The sequence below is a fragment of the Cherax quadricarinatus genome, chromosome 42 (genome assembly GCF_038502225.1).
Source record: "Cherax quadricarinatus isolate ZL_2023a chromosome 42, ASM3850222v1, whole genome shotgun sequence".
Lineage (NCBI taxonomy): Eukaryota > Metazoa > Arthropoda > Malacostraca > Decapoda > Parastacidae > Cherax > Cherax quadricarinatus.
Genome location: NC_091333.1, coordinates 28,737,690 through 28,760,189, shown reverse-complemented (window position 1 = coordinate 28,760,189; position 22,500 = coordinate 28,737,690). Strand labels below are relative to the sequence as shown.

The window sequence follows — 22,500 nt, the reverse complement described above, 5'->3', positions numbered from 1 at the left end:
TTATCCTTCACCAATTTAGAACAGCAATATGTACGCTTTATACACTATGTACAGCAATAGGTATTAGTGCACTCCACGGTAAGCAAGGCAGAATAGAAGCCACTAGAGAGCAGACAGTGTTTCAACCAGCTCTAGAATGGGAATGACAAGGGCAGACAGGAGAGTGGTACCCACATAACCTCTGCGATTGCCAAAACCATCTTCTTACTGGCTGGAACCTGGTTACTAGTTGAACAACGGGGCCCCATCATCAACTCTGTCACCTGGTTCGCTGGTTGGGGGAGATAGCCTGTAAATGAGGGTGTGTACATGCGCCGAATAAAGGTTACGTACTCTTTGCATGCCACACCCCCACCCCGAGAAGGCTCAGGATTAGGCTGCCACCTCCCAGTGGTAACCGTGCCACTATGGCACAAAATAATGGGACCGCCTTTCCTCTCAACCATCCAACTCTTAGATAGAGCTCAGCTTTTCTCGTGACAAAAAGCCAAACCCTAAACTCAGAGCGAGACAGCAGACAGTCGGGCTAGCTTAGGTCCAAGATACAGGCAGACGGTATCCCGCATCCCCTCACTAAAAAAAAAAACCCACACCAGGGGATTAAAAAAAAGAGCATGGAAGGGGTTACCACAAGTAACTTAACATCCTAAGCTAATATATATAAGTAAATAATATAGTTAGACTCTAGATAAAGAGTCTGCCAACATATTTTCTTTGCCGGCAATATGTACAATTTATATATAATAGGGTTGCAGTCGTAAAGCCCAACGCATGAGCCTTGTGTTGTGGTTCTTCATGGCTTGGAGATATACTAGAGGATTGTGATCACTGTAGACGGTGACCACCTGTGATGTCTGGCCCACATAAAAATCGAAATGCTCCAAAGCCAGTACCAGCGCAAGGGCTTCTTTTTCAATGGTAGAATAAGCCCTCTGATGCGGCTGGAACTTTGCCGAGAAGAAGGCTACAGGCTGCAACTCCTCGTTCCCGTTTTGCAATAGTACTGCCCCAACCCCAAACTCACAAGCATCAACCCGTAATGAAAAAGGTTTGGAAAAGTCTGGAGACAAAAGAATGAGTGCAGTACACAATAATCTTTTTGCTTTGTCAAAAGCATTTTGGCATTCTGGGGACCAATTAAAGGGAACTTTGTGACTGGTAAGAGAAGTAAGAGGGGCTACAATATCTGAGAAATTCTTACAGAATCTTCTGCAAATCCTATCATGCCTAGGAAACGTTGAAGAGATTTCCTATCATGAGGAACTGGATAATCTTTAATAGCAAGAACTTTAGCAAGTAGGAGCAACTTTACCACTACCTACTTCATGGCCTAGAAAAGTGACAGTGGCCTGGCCAAAGGAAGATTTAGATAAATTAACAGTTAAATGGGAACTCTGAAAGGTCTCGAAAGGAGCCTTAAGTCTAAGTAGGTGTTGATCCCAAGTATCAGACACCACACAATATCATCCAGGTATGCTGCCATGCCTTCAAGTCCTTTAATAGCCTGATGGATAAGTTTCTGGAATGAAGAGGGGGAGTTTTTCATTCCGAAGGGGTTAACTGTGTATTGGTAATGACCTGGAATTATGAAGGCAGAGATTTCCTTCGCCTTATCCGTCAAAGGTACCTGAGAGTAACCTTTAAGGAGATCTAACTTGGACACAAAAGTAGCCATACCCACAAAGTCAATTACATCATCTAGACGAGGAAGAGGGTAAGCATCTGTGATTGTGACCTCATTCACCTTACGGTAGTCTGTACACATACGAAACCCTCCATCAGCCTTTTTAACAAGGATGCACAGTGAAGCCCATGGACTAGATGACTCCTCCACTAAACCATGCTTTAACAGAAATTCTACTTCCTGCTGAAGTAGCCTCTGCTTTTCAGGATTAGCTCTGTAGGGGAGAGTTTAATAGGTTTAGAGTTTCCCACATCTACATCATGATAACCTAACGTACATTTTTTTCGGTACATCCGAAAAAATATTAGGATATGACTGTAGAAACTCAGTTAAACTTGTTGCTTGTGTTTCAGATAGTCCCTTGAGGAGGACAGAATTTGAAAGCTTAACATTAATTTCAGAAATAGACTGCAAAGAATCAGAGTCGTCCTCAGAGGAGGAGGACAGAGTCATTACTGGGACTTTATCTGGTGTATGAAAAGATTTTAATTTATTAATGTGGTAAGTTTTAGTTTTTGAGGTCTTATCAGTGGGAGCTACCACATAATTTACATCAGATAATTTACTTACAATCTGCATAGGTCCCGTAAATCTAGCTTTCAAGGTGAGGCCAGGTATAGGGTCCTGCACCAACACCTTGTCTCCTGGAAGGAAGGAGCGGAATTGTGCATTTCTGTCATACCTCTGTTTCATCTTATTTTGAGCTGTCTTTAGGTTAGCTTTGGCTAACTGACGTGCCACCTGCAACCTTGAAAACGGGTTTTAGAGTGTTGAGCTAACATCTTCTCCCATCCATCCTTCTTTGAGCACCCGAAGAGGACCTCGTACATTGTGCCCAAGGATCAGCTCAAACGGACTATACCCGGTAGACTCTTGCACCGTTTCTCGTACTGAGAACAGCAACAAAGGTAGTGATTCATCCCAGTCTGTAGGAAAATGCATGCAAAAAGTTCTCATCATGGTTTTTAACGTCTGATGGAATCTTTCCAAGGCGCCTTGGGACTGAGGATGATAGGCAGTGGATAAGTTGTGGATTATCCCTAACCTAGTTAATGCTTCCCTAAATGCTTTGGCAGTGAAGTTAGTACCTTGATCACTTTGAATAGTTTTAGGAATGCCAAAACAAGAAATAAATTTTGTTAAAGCTTTGAGAATAGCTTTAGTATTACTGTGCATGGGAATTGCTTCAGGATATCTGGTTACTCTATCCATAATTGTAAATAAATACTGGTTTCCCGACTTTGACCTAGGTAGTGGACCTACACAATCTATAATTAAATCTGCTAAAGGTTCTCCATCAGCAGGTATAGGTTGGAGAGGTGCAGGTTTAATGGAATGTCCAGGTTTCCCTACTTGCTAACATTCTCGGCAACACCTGATATGATTCTTCACATCCTGCATTAATTTTGGCCAATAAAATTCTTTTATGATTCTATACAAGGTTTTAGTAATTCCTAAGTGACCTCCTAATGAAGTATTATGAGCTATATTCAATATTTGAGGTCTAAACTTTGTTGGAACCACTAACCTGTCTGACAATTGCTGGCCCTCTATCTCCTTACCAGTCTCAGTGCAGATCAAATAACCGTTTTTAAGTTCATACTTGACAGGATGATCCAAAGAGAATTTACCCATGGCTGTCTGAAAAGCGAATTTTAAAGAAGGGTCCTTTCGTTGTTTCTCCCGGAAGGACAGTCCCTCGGGCATGGAAACAGAGATATCTGGCAATCCTGCAACCTGGGAATAGGAGGCTTGATCGGGGTCTGTTCAATTGATTTACGAGGCTCCGGCCGGTGTGCCTCCTAAAACAACGTGGCTATTCCGAGATCAGAGTCGTCCAAGGATAGGTCAACATTCTCGCCAGACAACCCTTGGGATGTTGCCCGAGTTACGGCCAACACCGGAGAAGAATTAATCATTATAGGTTCAGGACACACACTAGCAGTAGTAATGTTATTACCCAGTAATAACATGGCATCTTTCATGGGGAATCCTTTGGATACACCCACAGTCAAGTACCCAGTGTAATATTTGCACTGTACATAAATTTTATGCACAGGGACAGAATATATAGCTCCTCCAAATGCTTCCAAGGAATAAAGGAAGTGTTCTTTGAAAGGGGTAATATTCCCTCTCTTATAAGTGAGCAATATGCTCCAGTATTTCTAAAGGTTTTGACTTCAGTTGTTTCTGAGTTTTCCTGAAGGTAAATAAGACTCTTAAAATAATAAGGGGCCATTCCTTTTTCTACTTCTCTCAGGGACATGTTACTAGGGATATTAGAGATTTTCCCAATGGGTTGGGGTTTGTGGGGGCAGTTGGGACGAATGTGACCTACTTTGTTACAGAGGAAGCAGACGACAGGCTTGCCCTTTACTCCCTGCTGACGTTGCAACTGGTGTCGTTCTGGCTGGCATCTCTGTGAATACTGTTGTCGAGATGCACCATGTTGAGTAGTTTGTCTCTCACCAGGTGGACCATAAGTTGAGAAGCGTGGCTCACCAGGTGACTTAGTTGGCTAATGTAGACGTTCTCCCTCCGGCTGGCACTTCATTCTCCAAGGTTGATGATCTCTGCTCATGCCAGGCTGTTGAAAAGATAGACGAGACCGCTCGGACAAGGAGTGGTTAGTTTCAAAGGTATCAGCCAACCTGGCTGCCTCCAATGCAGTGGTTAAGTCACGATCCTTCAGAAAGACTCGAACCTCTGGTCCCACAGACTCCAGCAGGTTGTCAATCAGAATAAACTGCACCAGCTCCTCAAAGGTGGCGACACCACTTGCTTTATACCAGCTGGTAAAAGCTTTGGTCTGCTGTCCCACAAAATCAACCAGGGATTGACCCAGCTGTCGCCTGCCTAATTTAAATAATTTCTTGTACTTAGCTGGGATACATGTATATGCTCCCAAAACTGTGGTTTTCACTACTTGATAATCAGAAAATTCAGCGTCATTTAACACTGACGTAAATTCCTGTGCCTCACCAAACAATGCTGTGTGAACCAACGATGCGCAATGCTGTTCCGGCCACCTCAAGGCTCGAGCCTGATTTTCGAAGCTTTCGAAAAAATTTTCTGGTTCGGCCTCATTGAAGCAGGGAACAAGCTGCACTGCTTTCTGTAAACTAAAATCATTTACAGAATGCGAAAACTGCCTCCTTTCTCTTTCCCTATCAAATTCTTCTTTTGCAAATGCTCTCTGTTCCCTAGTCTGCTCAAGATTGATTTTTGCCTGCTCAAGTGCCAATGCCGCTGATTTACCTTGAGACAACCCTGCTGTACTAGACTGACTGTTTTGCTCCATTGATATATCATCTTCCTCCTGCGAGAACATGGTTTTTGCCCTAGCTCCCGTAAAGGGAGGAGTCTGATGTGCCATCTCTTCCTCTCGAAGTTTGTCAGTAGTCAGTGAACGCATTTGCGCAGCTGTGAGAGTACATTCGTAATTAATGCCAATGGAATGAGCAATTTGCCAACAACGATGTAGGGACAATTTAGGTAGGTTATACAAAGTATATGCCGACACCAGACGTCTGATTCGTCTAGGTGGCATACCACAATGTACAAGTTATTCGCTATGCACAGTACGATTGCAGAATACCCCAACGTAACACGTTAATTTGCAGAACACACTTAGTTATGCACAGTACGATTGCAGAATATGCATACAAGGTGGATATGCAAGAGCAAAGCTGACTGCAAAATTCTTCACACCAAACAGGCTAGTAGCAACTTTGTAAAGCAATGCCAGACAGCAAGCTACACACTGTTCTACAAGATTGACCGTAGCGAAGCGAGCACACTGAACAAGCTAGTAGTGAGCTGTTGAACGATCACACAATAGCAAGGCTGACTGCAGCAAAGTAACTGACACACAAAATTTGTAAAGCATTGGCAAAGCTAATGCAATGCCAGACAGCAAGCTGCACAATGTTCCTGCTACCAGCTTCACCCTTTCTCTAAGTCCAGCTCCAGCTCCCGGACAGGCCCCCATATTACAACCCAGGAGTCCAAATGGCCTGTTATCCTGGGTGTAAAGGGAGCAAAATAAACACAGCAGAAAAGCTTTGACTTGTATTATCCTTCACCAATTTAGAACAGCAATATGTACACTATATACACTATGTACAGTGATAGGTATTAGTGCACTCCACGGTAAGCAAGGCAGAATAGAAGCCACAAGAGAGCAGACAGTGCTTCAACCAGCTCTAGAATGGGAATGACAAGGGCAGACAGGAGAGTGGTACCCACATAACCTCTGCGATTGCCAAAACCATCTTATTGGCTGGAACCTGGTTACTAGTTGAACGACGGGGCCCCATAGTCAACTTTCAGTCACCTGGTTCGCTGGTTGGGGGAGATAGCCTGTAAATGAGGGTGTGTACATGCGCCGAATAAAGGTTACGTACTCTTTGCATGCCACAACTACGAAAACTACCACCACCACTACGATCACCACCCCACCTCCATCACTATGAACACCACCCCCACCACCATCACTACGATCATCACCCCACCATCACTACGACCACCACCCCCATCACCATCACTATGATCATCACCTCACCACCATCACTACTATCACCACTCCACCACCATCACTACGATCATCACCACCACCACTACGAGCACCACCATCATCATTACAATCCCCACCACCATCACTACGAACACCACCATCACTACGACAACCTAACCACAATCACTACGACAGCCACCACCCCCACCACCATCACTATGGCATCCACCACCCCCACCACCATCACTATGACATCCACCACCCCCACCACCCCCCCACCATCACTACGACAACCACCACCCCCACCACCATCACTACGACAACCACCAACCCCACCACCATCACTACGACATCCACACCCCCACCACCATCACTACGACATCCACCACTCCCACCACCATCACAACGACAACCACCATCACTACGACATCTACCACCCCCACCACTATCACTATGAACGCCACCTCCACCACCATCACTATGAACACCAACTCCACCACAACGAACATCACCACCATCACTATGAACACCACCACAATGAACACCACCACCACCACAACGAACACCACCACCATCACTATGAACACCACCACCACCACAACGAACACCACCACCATCACTGTGAACACCACCACAACCACAACGAACACCACCACCATCACTATGAACACCACCACCACCACAACGAACACCACCACCATCACTATGAACACCACCACCACCACAACGAACACAACCACCATCACTATGAACACCACCACCACCACCACAACGATCACCACCACCATCACTATGAGCACCACCACCACCACAACGAACACAACCACCATCACTATGAACACCACCATCACTATGAACACCACCACCACCACGACATCCACCACCCCCACCACCATCACTATGAACACCACCTCCACCACAACGAACACCACAACCATCGCTATGAACACTACCACCACCACAACGAACACCATCACTATGAATACCACCACCACCACAACGAACACCACCCCCATCACTATGAACACCACCACCACCACAACGAACACAACCACCATCACTATGAACACCACCTCCACCACAACGAACACCACAACCATCACTATGAACACTACCACCACCACAACGAACACCACCACCATCACTATGAACACCACCACCACCACAACGAATACCACCACCATCACTATGAACACCACCACCATCACTATGAACACCACCACCACCACCACCACCACCACCATCACCACCACGACAACCACCACCCCCACCATCATCACTATGAACACCACCTCCACCACAACGAACACAACCACCATCACTATGAACACCACCACCACCACAACGATCACCACCACCATCACTATGAACACCACCACCACAACGATCACCACCACCATCACTTTGAACACAACAAGCACCACCACAACGAACACCACCATCATCACTATGAACACCACCACCACCACAACGAACACAACCACCATCACTACGAACACTATCACCACCACAACGATCACCACCACCATCACTATGAACACCACCACCACAACGAACACCACCACCATCACTATGAACACCACCACCACCACCACCATCACTATGAACACCACCACCACCACCATCGTCACTATGAACACCACCTCCACCTCAACGAACACCACCATCACTATGAACACCACCACCACAACGAACATCACCACCATCACTATGAACACCACCACCACCACAACGAACACCACCACCATCACTATGAACACCAACACCACCACAACGAACACCACCACCATCACTATGAACACCACCTCCACCACAACGAACACTACCACCATCACTATGAACACCACCACCACCACAACGAACACCACCACCACCACAACGAACACCACCACCACCACAACGAACACCACCACCATCACTATGAACACCACCACCACCACAACGAACACCACCACCATCACTATGAACACCACCACCACAACGAACACCACCACCACCACAACGAACACCACAACCACCACAACAAACACCACCACCACCACAACGAACACCACCACCACCAAAATGAGCACCACCACTACCACCACCACCACCACAACGAACTCCACCACCACCACAACGAACACCACCACCATCACTATGAACACCACCACCACAACGAACACCACCACCACAACGAACACCACCACAACGAACACCACCACCACCACAACGAACACCACCACCACCACCACAACGAACACCACCACCACCACAACGAACACCACCACCACCACCACAACGAACACCACCACCACCACCACAACGAACACCACCACCACCACCACAACGAACACCACCACCACCACCACAACGAGCACCACCACCACCACCACCACAACGAGCACCACCAACACCACCACCACAACGAGCACCACCACCACCACCACAACGAGCACCACCACCACCACCACAACGAACACCACCACCACCACAACGAACACCACCACCACCACAACGAACACCACCACCACCACAACGAACACCACCACCACCACCACAACGAACACCACCACCACCACAACGAACACCACCAACACCACCACCACAACGAGCACCACCACCACCACCACAACGAACACCACCACCACCACAACGAGCAACACCACCACCACAACGAGCACCACCACCACCACCTCCACAACGAACACCACCACCACCACAACGAGCACCACCACCACCACAACGAACACCACCACCACCACCACCACAACGAACACCACCACCACCACAACGAACACCACAACCACCACAACGAGCACCACCACCACCACCACCACTACCACCACAACGAGCACCACCACCACCACAACGAACACCACCACCACCACCACAACGAACACCACAACCACCACAACGAGCACCACCACCACCACCACAACCACCACAACGAGCACCACCACCACCACCACCACCACCACAACGAACACCACAACCACCACAACGAGCACCACCACCACCACCACAACGAACACCACCACCACCACCACCACCACCACCACCACAACGAGCACCACCACCACCACAACGAGCACCACCACAACGAACACCACCACCACCACCAAAACGAGCACCACCACCATCACAACAAGAAACACAACCACCACCACAACGAACACCACCACCACCACCACAACGAGCACCACCACCACCACAACGAACACCACCACCACCACCACAACGAGCACCACCACCACCACAACGAACACCACCACAATCACCGCAGTGCGCTACCACTCGAGCTACGGACACAAAGAAGTATGACACTTTAGCTATTTGCATCAGTAGAGTGTAATGTGTGGTGTACATTGTACTGCTACGACTACATGTACATTTATATATATTACACATTATTGATCATTGATCAGCAACAATTCTGCTTTTTTAATCATTTCTGTAAGTCAAGAATGTTGTGTTTCCTAATTTTTCCATCTCTCCATTGATGCATAATGTATAAGTTTATTTTTAAAGTGTAATTTTACTTGTAATAATATATACAATAATTAGACGTAAGGTTATTAAGTTATGAGCAGCTGAGAAATACATTGTGTAGTGACATAATATTGTGTGTATGTAATATGTGGTGCGTATTTAATATGTGGTGCATATTTAATATGAGGTGCGTATTTAATATGTGGTGCGTATTTAATATGTGGTGCGTATTTAATATGAGGTGCGTATTTAATATGTGGTGCGTATTTAATATGTGGTGCGTATTTAATATGTGGTGCGTATTAAATATGTGGTGCGTATTTAATATGTGGTGCATATTTAATATGAGGTGCGTATTTAATATGTGGTGCGTATTTAATATGTGGTGCGTATTTAATATGAGGTGCGTATTTAATATGTGGTGCGTATTTAATATGTGGTGCGTATTTAATATGTGGTGCGTATTTAATATGTGGTGCGTATTTAATATGTGGTGCGTATTTAATACGTGGTGCGTATTTAATATGAGGTGCGTATTTAATATGAGGTGCGTATTTAATATGAGGTGCGTATTTAATATGTGGTGCATATTAATATGTGGTGCGTATTTAATATGTGGTGCATATTTAATATGTGGTGCGTATTTAATATGTGGTGCGTATTTAATATGTGGTGCGTATTTAATATGTGGTGCGTATTTAATATGTGGTGCGTATTTAATATGTGGTGCGTATTTAATATGTGGTGCGTATTTAATATGTGGTGCGTATTTAATATGTGGTGCGTATTTAATATGTGGTGCGTATTTAATATGAGGTGTGTATTTAATATGTGGTGCGTATTTAATATGAGGTGCGTATTTAATATGAGGTGCGTATTTAATATGAGGTGTGTATTTAATATGTGGTGCGTATTTATACTTAGTTGATATTATGAAATATAGCTTATTGACTGATTGATTAGTTACTACTACTATTGTTACTACTACTATTGTTACTACTACTATTGTTACTACTACTATTGTTACTACTACTATTGTTACTACTACTATTGTTACTACTACTATTGTTACTACTACTATTGTTACTACTACTATTGTTACTACTACTACTGTTACTACTACTACTACTGTTACTACTACTACTACTACTACTCTTACTGCTACTACTACTACTGTTACTACTACTACTACTACTACTGTTACTACTACTACTACTGCTACTACTACTACTAGTACTACTGTTACTACTACTACTAGTACTACTGTTACTACTACTACTACTGTTACTACTACTACTGTTACTACTACTACTGTTACTACTACTACTGTTACTACTACTACTACTGTACTACTACTACTGTTACTACTACTACTACTGTTACTACTACTACTACTGTTACTACTACTACTACTGTTACTACTACTACTGCTGCTGTTACTACTACTACTACTACTACTACTGTTAGTACTACTACTAGTACTACTGTTACTACTACTACTACTATCTTTTACTACTACTTCTACTGCTACTACTACTACTACTTTTACTGCTACTGCTACTACTGTTACTGCTACTACTACTACTACTTTTACTGCTACTGCTACTACTGTTACTGCTACTACTACTGCTGTTACTACTACTACTACTAATACTACTACTGTTACTGCTACTACTACTACTACAAAAACTACTAATACTACGTCTACAATTACTATTACAATAACTACTACTACTACAACAACAATTACAAGTATAATTACTGTTACTACTACAACTTCTACTAATACTACTAATGTTACTACAACAACTACTGCTACAACTACTGTTACTATTACCACTACAACTACTACTGCTGCTACTATTACAACAACTACAACTACTACCACTAATGTTATTACTACTACTACTAACGTTACAACTATGAATATTACTACGGCTGCAACTACTAATACTACTGATAATAACAGTTAAAAAGTGAGACGTGTTCTGAGACCTGGACATAATCACGATGAGTCAAAGAATCACTGCAGGTAAATTGAATGACTCTTGCTTGCCACAGGCGTGTGCGAACCCCCTCCTACCCATGCTGGAGTACCGCGGGGTGCAGAGCTTCTTTGAGTATCTTACCAAACCCGACGACAGCCACTGTTACTCCTGGGTCGAGTTTGGAGGAGAAAAGATTCCTATCCCATCACAGGTAAGGTAATACAAATTGATAAGTAATGACAGGTGGGGTCACAGTTGGTGTCGCTGATACAACAGAGTTAATTTTGTGAAATCTTTCTGTTGTAAGCTTCGTAGATCAGTGGTACAGCGTTGGTTCTGTTGCTTGCATGCTTAGACCAGGGTCGATTCTCCGTCCATTCCTCTGGTTATACATTCACAATCATTCATTACAATTTGTCTTCAGTTTATTGACTAAAAGGCTGTACGGCTATGATAAGATGTATCATGACAGCTTCTAGGTCTGTAGGAAGAGACAATAGGGTTATAGTTACCTGCTAGGTTCGGTTAGGTTAGTCCAAGTCTCAGTTGTGTTAGTTGTAAAATCTGCATGCAAGAACCACGGTTCGAGTCCCAGTCCCTTCTTTCGTTTATTCGATGACAGTCGTTCATTAAGACTTATCTTGAGTTGATGGACTACATCGCTTAGAGGAATATGACAACAGATTTACCATTAAAGATTCTGGGGTTGTGATACAAGAAACTAGAGTCTTGGTGTCGCTCATACATCCAAATCACAGCTATGCCGGCTGTCAAATCTTTCCAGTTTAATCTTCAAAGCTCGGTGGTAGAGCTTTAGGTTTCCTACATACAACCATCACGTTCGCGTCCCCGTCCATTCTTCTGTTTATTGGCTGACAGTTTTTCGTTATGACTTACTTTTTTGTTTATAAAGCAGGTCATTTACCCTCGTTGGTTGTGTCATAAACTGTCTATAAGCAAACATTCCCGGATCTCCTCCAGGATGCCGCTTGACTCTTCATTACCAGCTAAAGAAATCCAGTTTCGCTAAGGTTAAATTCCAAGAATTACTACTGTATGGAAACTCGAAGCATGAACAGTTTGCTCCCATACACTTTGTCGCTTTGACAGTTCGGTGATCGGTATATCTCGCTTAAAATCAACTTTTCCTCTCCCTCTATGAACTGTACCAAGATAGACTTATCGTTTCGTCAGTCTTTAGCGGTCATTCAATTTTTATTGGAGGTTTAGCGTCGCTCCGTCCCATTTACCGTTATTTCTATCATCATAGAAGAGCTTAAACCCCTGAATGTTTAGTTCCAACATCATCATTTCCAGAACATGAAATAAATATTGATTCGTTCATGATTGTATATATATATATATATATATATATATATATATATATATATATATATATATATATATATATATATATATATATATATATATATATATATATATATATATATATATATATATATATATATATATATATATATATATATATATATATGTCGTGCCGAATATGTAAAACTGGTTAATTAGCAAGAACTCATTTAAAATTAAGTCCTTTCTGAAATTTTCTCTTATATGTTTAAAGATATATTTTTTTCATTAATGTTAATACAAAAATTTTTAATTTTGCACCAAAAGAATCTTAGAAAACTTACCTAACCTTATTATAACAAGAGCAATTTATTTTAGCCTAACCCAACTATATATATTTTAGATTTGTTTACAATAATTTAATACTAAACAAACACAGTGAAATATATTTTTTTCGTTAGGTTCAGAATGATTTTGGCGAAATTATTGCATACACAAATTTTCGCTTGTCCTATATGGCAAGATGAGCGTTGCTATTTAAGCCAAGATCGCAAGTTCTGCCTATTCAGCACGACATTATATATATATATATATATATATATATATATATATATATATATATATATATATATATATATATATATATATATATATATATATATATATATATATATATATATATATATATATATATATATATATATATATATATATTAATGATATCACGAAACAAGTGATTATAAATCATTTACCAAACTGCAGCAGGCCAGGACTCGACCCTACGAACCTTACACCGCCTCCAGAGGCAGCACAATGTACGCATCGCCTTGCCACTTGAGCCAGCAATTCTACAAGAACCAAGCACACAGCACGTAGCTATGCGTTTTCTATCTTGGCCTGAGGAAACTCGTGGCTGTGGTATCTCAAGGATTAATTTCAGTCTCATCCTGTTTGAATACCCGCCTCAACAAGCAGTCTATATAACAATCACTTGTTTCGGTCAGCCTTGGAGGGCTAGGAGTACGCAGATCCTCCCACATTGCTCTACCAGCTTTCCTATCCTCTTACATAGCATCAAACGAGTTGATAAGACAAATTCTTCCTGATACCCTCAGTGACTCAGCAGGAATGGAAGACCCTAGCTATGCCAGTGCCATCACTGAATGGGAGACTCTCGCTGCTCCAGCACCAAACCCTAGTGCAGCACTGGCTCACAAACAGTCAAGCTGGGATGGCCCGATCGCTGAAAAGGTGCTTGCCAACATGCTAAGGGCTGCAACATCAGATACGGAGATTGCCCGTCTCCAGGCTGTGAACGCACATCACTCTGGAGACTTCCTCCAAGCAGTTCCCATATCGGCAATGGGAACGCAGCTCGACCCTAAGGCCCTCCGTATTGCAGTGGCTCTGCGCCTTGCTGCTCCAATTCACAAAGAATATACGTGTATTTGCGGCGAAGCGCAGGCAGACCAATACGGTCTACATGGTCTTAACTGTTCCAAAACCAAGGGCTGGCATGCAAGACACAATGAGGTCAACATCATTAAGAGAACCCTTGCTACAGCTGGATGCCCAGCCGAGAGGGAGCCACGATGACTAGCAGCCAACAATACGCACAACCCAGCAAACCGCCCCGACAGGATCACCATCTATCCTTGGAAGAATGGCAAGCTCTTAGCATGGGACTATACCTGTGTGTCCACACTGGCTGACACCTATATCCATCACAGTGTGGGGCGACAGGGAGGAGCTGCTGACCACAGAGAGGAGTACAAGATCAGCAAGTACAGGGACATAAGCCAACAGTATCAATTTGTCCCATTGGGATCAGAGACCTCGGGATCATGGGAAAAAATGCCACATGTTACCTTAAAGAATTGGGTTCCATACTCATCGACACCACCACGGACCCAAGGGCAACCACTTTCATGTTCCAGCGCCTCAGTGTAGCCATCCAGAGGGGAAATGCTTGCTGCATACTTGGCTTGCGTCCAGTCTCGGAGGAGCTGGAGGAAATCCATGATCTTTGATACATTGTGCCATTGTATTCATGTTTATGTTTTTCTGTAAATGTATTCTGTTTATTAATAAATGTTCACATAGAATATCAAATATAGGGGTACTTCCCTATATATATATATATATATATATATATATATATATATATATATATATATATATATATATATATATATATATATATATATATATATATATATAAAATGTCGTGCCGAATAGGCAGAACTTGCGATCTTGGCTTAAACAGCAACGCTCATCTTGCCTTATAGGACAAGCGAAAATTTGTGTATGCAATAATTTCGCCAAAATCATTCTGAACCTAACGAAAAAAAAATATATTTCACTCTGTTTGTTTAGTATTAAATTACTATAAACAAATCTAAAATATATTTAGTTGGATTAGGCTAAAATAAATTATAATGGCTTTGTTTGGTAGGTGCTGCAAGCGGGTGGTTAAATGATAAACGTCTTCGGAGGCTTCTTACTTTATTGTTAAGTCGTGGTGGGTACACAGGCTTGTGTGTTTGTGCCCATGGCCCGGGCAGGGCCATCCCACGAGAGAGAGCTGGGAGGCCTTTTGTCTTGCTGCTAGGCCACTGTGTGAGTGAGGCGGAGGCATGGGCCGGCAGGCTGGCGTGCCTACCGAGAGGCCTGGCTACAGAGGGCAGCACCTGAGTGGTGCAAAATATGAACTAAGCTGGCAGACAGCATGGGCTGTCTGTGCAGACAGTACAGGCTGTCTACATACGCTCGGCCACCTACCGCATGTCGTCCTGACGCGACAATACTGGTAGTAAAAGAAACTCGGTCTCTCTCTCATAGGAACAGGGCACAGAACACAAAATAAAAACATATATATACATATGAACATGGAAAAAAAACTTCCTACAGGGAGGGAAGAAAAAACATGTGGGGTGTGCTAAACATCGTGGTCAAAGGCAGTGAGAGTCGAAGGGCAACACTGCACGCCTTCCTGCGTCTGAGCAGATACTGCAACACAGGAGACATCGCTGCGGCTGAGCTGTGACGTAACAGGGTACGGTCTCCTCTGGAACGGTGAAGCAGTCATCGTAGGAGTCACTGCAGGTTTCACTCAACCTGGGGCACGACATGCTGGTGCCCTTGAGTGAGGCGTCGACAAAACTCGGCAACTGGGCAGGACTTCTGGCAAGCGACAAAGGAGGACACTTCTCGACTGGTACTGTTGCTGGGCTGTCACTGCCGGCGAGCGTGGAGCGAGTTGTGGAGCGAGTCGTGGCAGAGACGACTGGGCGAAACATCTGGGACTCGTAACATCATACACCAGACTGCAGTGAGAGAGCTAGCAGTCAAAGTGACATCTTCTTTGTGCAGACTGCTCACTGAAGCTTGTGACATGAGGCTGACACAGCGCCTGCCGACAGGGCTAACTGCGGCTTGGCGAGTATCATTCGGCAGTTGGAGTTATAGCAGAGGTTAGTCTAAGCGTCCTCAGACTTGTTTCTCTACATATAACTGCACTCTGACGGTCTGGACGTGAAGTGAAACAAATCTCGATGGGAATCGTAGCAGGTGCGATTCTGCAGAACAACACGAGCGACGAGCATAAAAGCTTTCTGTAGAAGAGGGCTCATATGCTCAGGGCTGAGTAATCAGCTGTCAAACACACTGGTCACACGGGTGACTTAACACAGTGGTGCTACTCAGGTCTGGCTCAGACCTCACTGGACACACAGAAACTTTACAAACACACTGCGGTACAACATGTGAGAACACTGACTGAGAGGAATTAATTAACACACGACATATATTTTCTCTCAATCTTCTCGACAATACGGAAATAATTACTAGAAACACTCGATGTGACATCATGTGATGTCAGGCGTGATGTCGCGAGGTGACGTCAGCAGCACTGTGATGTCAGCAGACATCTCGAGGTGACGTCAGCAGACATTGTGACGTCATGAAGTCGGGCAGCATCATGGGTGACGTCGATGTGATGCGGGCAGCAGACCACAGCATAACGCCTTGGGACATCTGGTAACTCACGTGGCTGGTAGATCCACGTGACATCGCCCACACCCACGTGGCGTCGTGATCCACGTGGTGTCGTGATCTACATGGCATGCTGGTCCACGTAGCTTCGAGTGGCCTCGGACACTCGGATACACAGCTCTGGCAATGAATTCACATGGAAAACAGCAGAAAACACAGAAGAGGGAGTGGGCAGTGGTGAGTGGTGTATGGTAGACGGGTGAGCGTGAGTAGGGCGAGCATGGGCAAGGTGAGGAACAGCCACTTCCTCTCCTCTCCTCCCCCACCCACAAATACGTAGAGAACTCACAATGGACGCAGAAATCACCACAAAACTCACCTCTGGCTTGCTGAAACGGCTGTGCTGAGCTGAACAACAACAGCAACATACAAGTGACGCTGAACACGTGACTTGAGAAACAGCGTGCGACACTGTAGCATGGAGTCACTGTAGCGTGGGGTCACTGTGACGCCACTTACAATTCTCGGAGAATTTCGGCAAATTTCGGCCTGGATCCTGCTTGTACCTGTGTCTGGATGCTCAAACGTGCAGACACAACATCAGGATAACTTGTTGAGAGACGGATACTTCTTGCATGGGATGATGAAGTGAAGATGACTTCATCCCTCTTCCTTCCTCGCTTTGGGCAAACACACTGCTGCGACCACCGCTGGTACCAATATAACGGGATTATTTGGTAGTATGGTAGCGGGGAGTAAATGATACGTCTTCGGAAGCTTCTTACTTTATTGTTAAGTCGTGGTGGGTACACAGGCTTGTGTGTTTGTGCCTATGGCTCGGGCAGGGCTATCCCACAAGAGAGAGCTGGGAGGCCTTGTGTCTTGCTGCTAGGCCGCTGTGTGAGTGAGGCGGAGGCATGGGCCGGCAGGCTGGCGTGCCTACTGAGAGGCCTGGCTACAGAGGGCAGCACCTGAGTGGCGTGAAATATGAACTAAGCTGGCAGACAGCATGGGCTGTCTGTGCAGACAGTACAGGCTGTCTACAAAATTACTCTTGTTATAATAAGGTTAGATAAATTTTCTAAGATTCTTTTCGTGCAAAATTATAAATTTTTACATTAACATTAATGAAAAAAAATATGTCTTTAAACGTATAAAAGAAAATTTCAGAAAAGACTTAATTTTAAATGAGTTCTTGCTAACTGACCAGTTTTACATATTCGGTACGACATATATATATATATATATATATATATATATATATATATATATATATATATATATATATATATATATATATATATATATATATATATATATATATATATATATATATATATATGTCGTGCCGAATATGTAAAACTGGTCAATTAGCAAGAAGTCATTTAAAATTAAGTCCTTTCTGAAGTTTTCTCTTATACGTTTAAAGATATATTTTTTTAATTAATGTTAATGTAAATTTTTTTAATTTTGCACCAAAAGAATCTTTGAAAACTTACCTAACCTTATTATAACAATAGCAATTTATTTTAGTCTAAAGCAACTAAATATATTTCAAATACGTTTACAGTAATTTAATACTAAACAAACACAATCAAATATATTTTTTTCGTTAGGTTCAGAATGATTTTGGCGAAATTATTGCATACACAAATTTTCACTTGTCCTATATGGCAAGATGAGCGTTGCTATTTAAGCCAAGATCGCAAGTTCTGCCTATTCGGCACGACATATATATATATATATATATATATATATATATATATATATATATATATATATATATATATATATATATATATATATATATATATATATATATATATATATATATATATATATATATATATATGTCGTGCCGAATATGTAAAACTGGTCAATTAGCAAGAACTCATTTAAAATTAAGTCCTTTCTAAAATTTTCTCTTATACGTTTAAAGATATATTTTTTTCATTAATGTTAATGTAAAAAATTTTAATTTTGCTCCAGAAGAATCTTAGAAAACTTACCTAACCTTATTATAACAAGAACAATTTATTTTAGCCTAACCCAACTAAATATATTTTAGATTTTGAGCCTTTAGATCACTTTTCAGACAAACCTGATTTTTTAGCTAAAATTCATTGATTTTCAAACTTTTTTATCAGAATTACTGATGTAATTGAATTTTATTCTGAAAGTAACTTAAATATGACTAATTTAATACTAAACAAACACAGTGAAATATATTTTTTTCGTTAGGTTCAGAATGATTTTGGCGAAATTATTGCATACACAAATTTTCGCTTGTCCTATATGGCAAGATGAACGTTGCTATTTAAGCCAAGATCGCAAGTTCTGCCTATTCGGCACGACATATATATATATATATATATATATATATATATATATATATATATATATATATATATATATATATATATATATATATATATATATATATATATATATATATATATATATATATATAATAGTTCCTGGTCTTATTACTTTTCATTTTATATTCATGGGGAAGTGGAATAAGAATATTTCCTCCATAAGCCATGCGTGTTGTAAAAGTCAACTAAAATGCCGGGAACAATGTGCTAGTAATCCCTGTACAGATTACTAAAAAGAAGAAAATTGTCAAAATGGGATATCTGAATGTGCGTGGATGTTGTGTGAATGATAAGAAAGAGATGATTGTGGATGTTATGAATGAGAAGAAGCTGGATGTCCTGGCTTTAAGTGAAACAAAGCTGAAGGGGGTGAGAGAGTTTCAGTGGGGAGAAATAAATGGGATTAGGTCAGTGGTTTCAAATAGAGTTAGAGCTAAAGAAGGATTAGCAATAATGTTGAAGGATAAGTTATGACAGGAAAAGAGGGAGTATAAATGTATTAATTCAAGGATTATGTGGAGTAAAATAAAGGTTGGATGTGAAAAGTGGGTAATAGTAAGTGTTTATGCACCTGGAGAAGAGAGAAGTGTAGAAGAGAGAGTGACGTTTTGGGAAATGTTGAGTGAGTGTGTGGGGAGTTTTGAACCAATTGTGAGAATACTTGTGGTTGGGGATTTCAATGTTAAAGTGAGTAAAAATGTTGTGGTGGGAGTAGTAGATAATTTGGGGTGCCAGGAGTAAATGAAAATGGGGAGCCATTAATTAAGCTATGTGCAGAAAGAGGTTTGGTAATAAGTAATACATATTTTATGAAAAAGAGGATAAATTAATATACATGGTGTGATATAGCACGTAATGAAAGTAGTTTGAAAGATTATATATTAGTGGATAAAAGGTTAATGGGTAGGCTTTAGGATGTACATTTTTATAGAGGGGAAACTGATATATCGGATCATTATTTAGTTGTACCTACAGTTAGAATAAGAGGTAGATGGGAGAGAAGGAAAATGGCAACAACAACTAAGAGAGGGAGGTGAAAGTGTATAAAGTAAGGGAGGAAGAAGTTCAGGTGAAATATAAGCAACTATTGTCAGAAAGGTGGGATAGTGCAAGTATGAGTAGTGGGGGGGGGGTTGAAGAGGTTGGAATACTTTTAAAAATGCAGTATTAGAATGTGGGGCAGAAGTTTGTGGCTATAGGAGGGTGGGTGCAGGACGAAAGAGAAGTGATTGGTGGAATGATGAAGTAAAGGGTGTGATAAAAGAGAAAAGAGTAGCTTATGAGTGGTTTTCATAAAGCAGAAGTGTTATAAGAAGAGTAGAGTATATGGAGAGTAAAAGAAAGTTGAAGAGAGTGGTGAGAGAGTGTAAAAGGAGAGAATGTGATAGAGTGGGAGAGGCACTGTCAAGAAATTTTGATGAAAATCTGAAAAAAATTGGAGTGAGATAAACAAGTTAAGAAAGCCTAGGGATCGAATGGATTTGTCAGTTAAAAACAGAGTGCGGGAGTTAGTAGATAGGAAGATGGAGGTATTGGGTAGATGGCAGGAATATTTTGAAGAACTTTTAAATGTCGACAAAGAAAGGGAGGCGGTAATTTCATGCACTGGCCAGGGAGGTATACCATCTTTTAGGAGTGAAGAATAACAGGATGTGAGTGTGGAGGAGGTGCGTGAGGCATTACGTAGAATGAAAGGAGGTAAAGCAGCTGGAACTGACGGGATCATGACAGAAATGTTAAAAGCAGGGGGGGGGGATACAGTATTGGAGTGGTTGGTATTTTTGTTCAATAAATGTATGAAAGAAGGGAAGGTACCTAGAGATTGGCAGAGAGCATGTATAGTTCCTTTATATAAAGGGAAAGGGGACAAAAGAGATTGTAAAAATTATAGAGGAATTAGTTTACTGAGTATATCAGGAAAAGTGTATGGTAGGGTTATTATTGGAATTTTTTTTTATTTTATTTTATTTAAAACTTCATGTACAGATACACATAATCAGGTACATATATTAATATGTAACAATGATACTGTTGATGAACAAAACATCAAACTTTGTCACTACACAAAATACTGTAAACATGTATCTTACATAACACTAAAAATAACCTAACAACTACACACTCCTGCTAAATACAGTGTTACATGTACAAAGGCTTTTATTAAATAAATTAATGGTACAAACTCGGCATTTCTTACAGCCCCCCACCACAAGTGTAAAGTGTCCACTTCCACCTGATTACACTTAAATATATATAATGCCTTTTCATGGATATGAAGACTTCATCAGCCCTGTAACAACTTCAGACAGTATTACCAAGGCTGGCTCCTCCTCAGGAAAATTAATGAATAGAAAAAGAAATAATAATTCACAAAGATAAACACTTTATTATTTAGTAATGCAAAGATAAAACATTGAAATATGAAGGTGTATCCTACTTTAAAGAAAAATGAAAAATGAAATGGAAAAATAACATTTGAATTCAACGCTAATATATTCAGTTATACTGGGGTGTCTGGTTGATGTTGATCTAGTTGGGCGAGACGCATTCTTCTCACTTATGCATGAGACATACTACTAGTTAGACGTAAGCATCCCTTTTCAGCTCTTCCCTAGGCACTAGTCCATGGCGTGGGCTGGTAGTCGAGACAGTGCCCGTATTGTTATTGCCAGTAGACCAAAAACGCACCTCAGATTATTATCAACCTACCAGACACAGATTCGATATAAAATTCTTCAGGATTTATATATGTTCTACTTGCTCCTCCCCAACTCTGTCGCCAGAGGTTATCACCATTCATCTGCAGCATTTAACTATTCCTCAATGATTTCTTCTTTTCTTATTATTTTTATTTTGTAGAAATAATAATAATTAGCATTAATATAAAACTAAACTAATAAGAATACAAATAATCATAATTGTTTTAATGATACAAATCTGAATAAGAACAATATATTAATCACCAAATCCGTGTGGGTCCTTCTGTGCAGGGAATAGTGGAGGCTCCATCACCCGTTCACTAATAATGAACCAGACATTCTGTCTATTTGTTCTCACATTGTTTTCTTTAACACTGCTCTGCAGAGTGAGAAGGAGTGCACAGACGAGGTGCGTAAGACCAAGTACATCTGCTTCAATGAAGAGTATAATATGACGCACGAC

The 22,500-nt window shown here is 41.8% G+C and overlaps 1 protein-coding gene across 1 annotated transcript in view; it reads left to right on the top strand.

The window, feature by feature from the left end:
• The window catches only part of LOC138853887 (uncharacterized), a 152,820-nt gene that overhangs the window by 35,746 nt on the left and 94,574 nt on the right, over nt 1-22,500 (top strand). Inside the window, exons 3-4 of the mRNA XM_070093452.1 lie at nt 11,733-11,870; nt 22,423-22,500. The exon at nt 22,423-22,500 is cut by the window's right edge and continues 99 nt beyond it. Of these exons, the coding sequence (XP_069949553.1) occupies nt 11,733-11,870; nt 22,423-22,500 (216 nt within the window). The remainder of the gene's footprint in view (nt 1-11,732; nt 11,871-22,422) is intronic.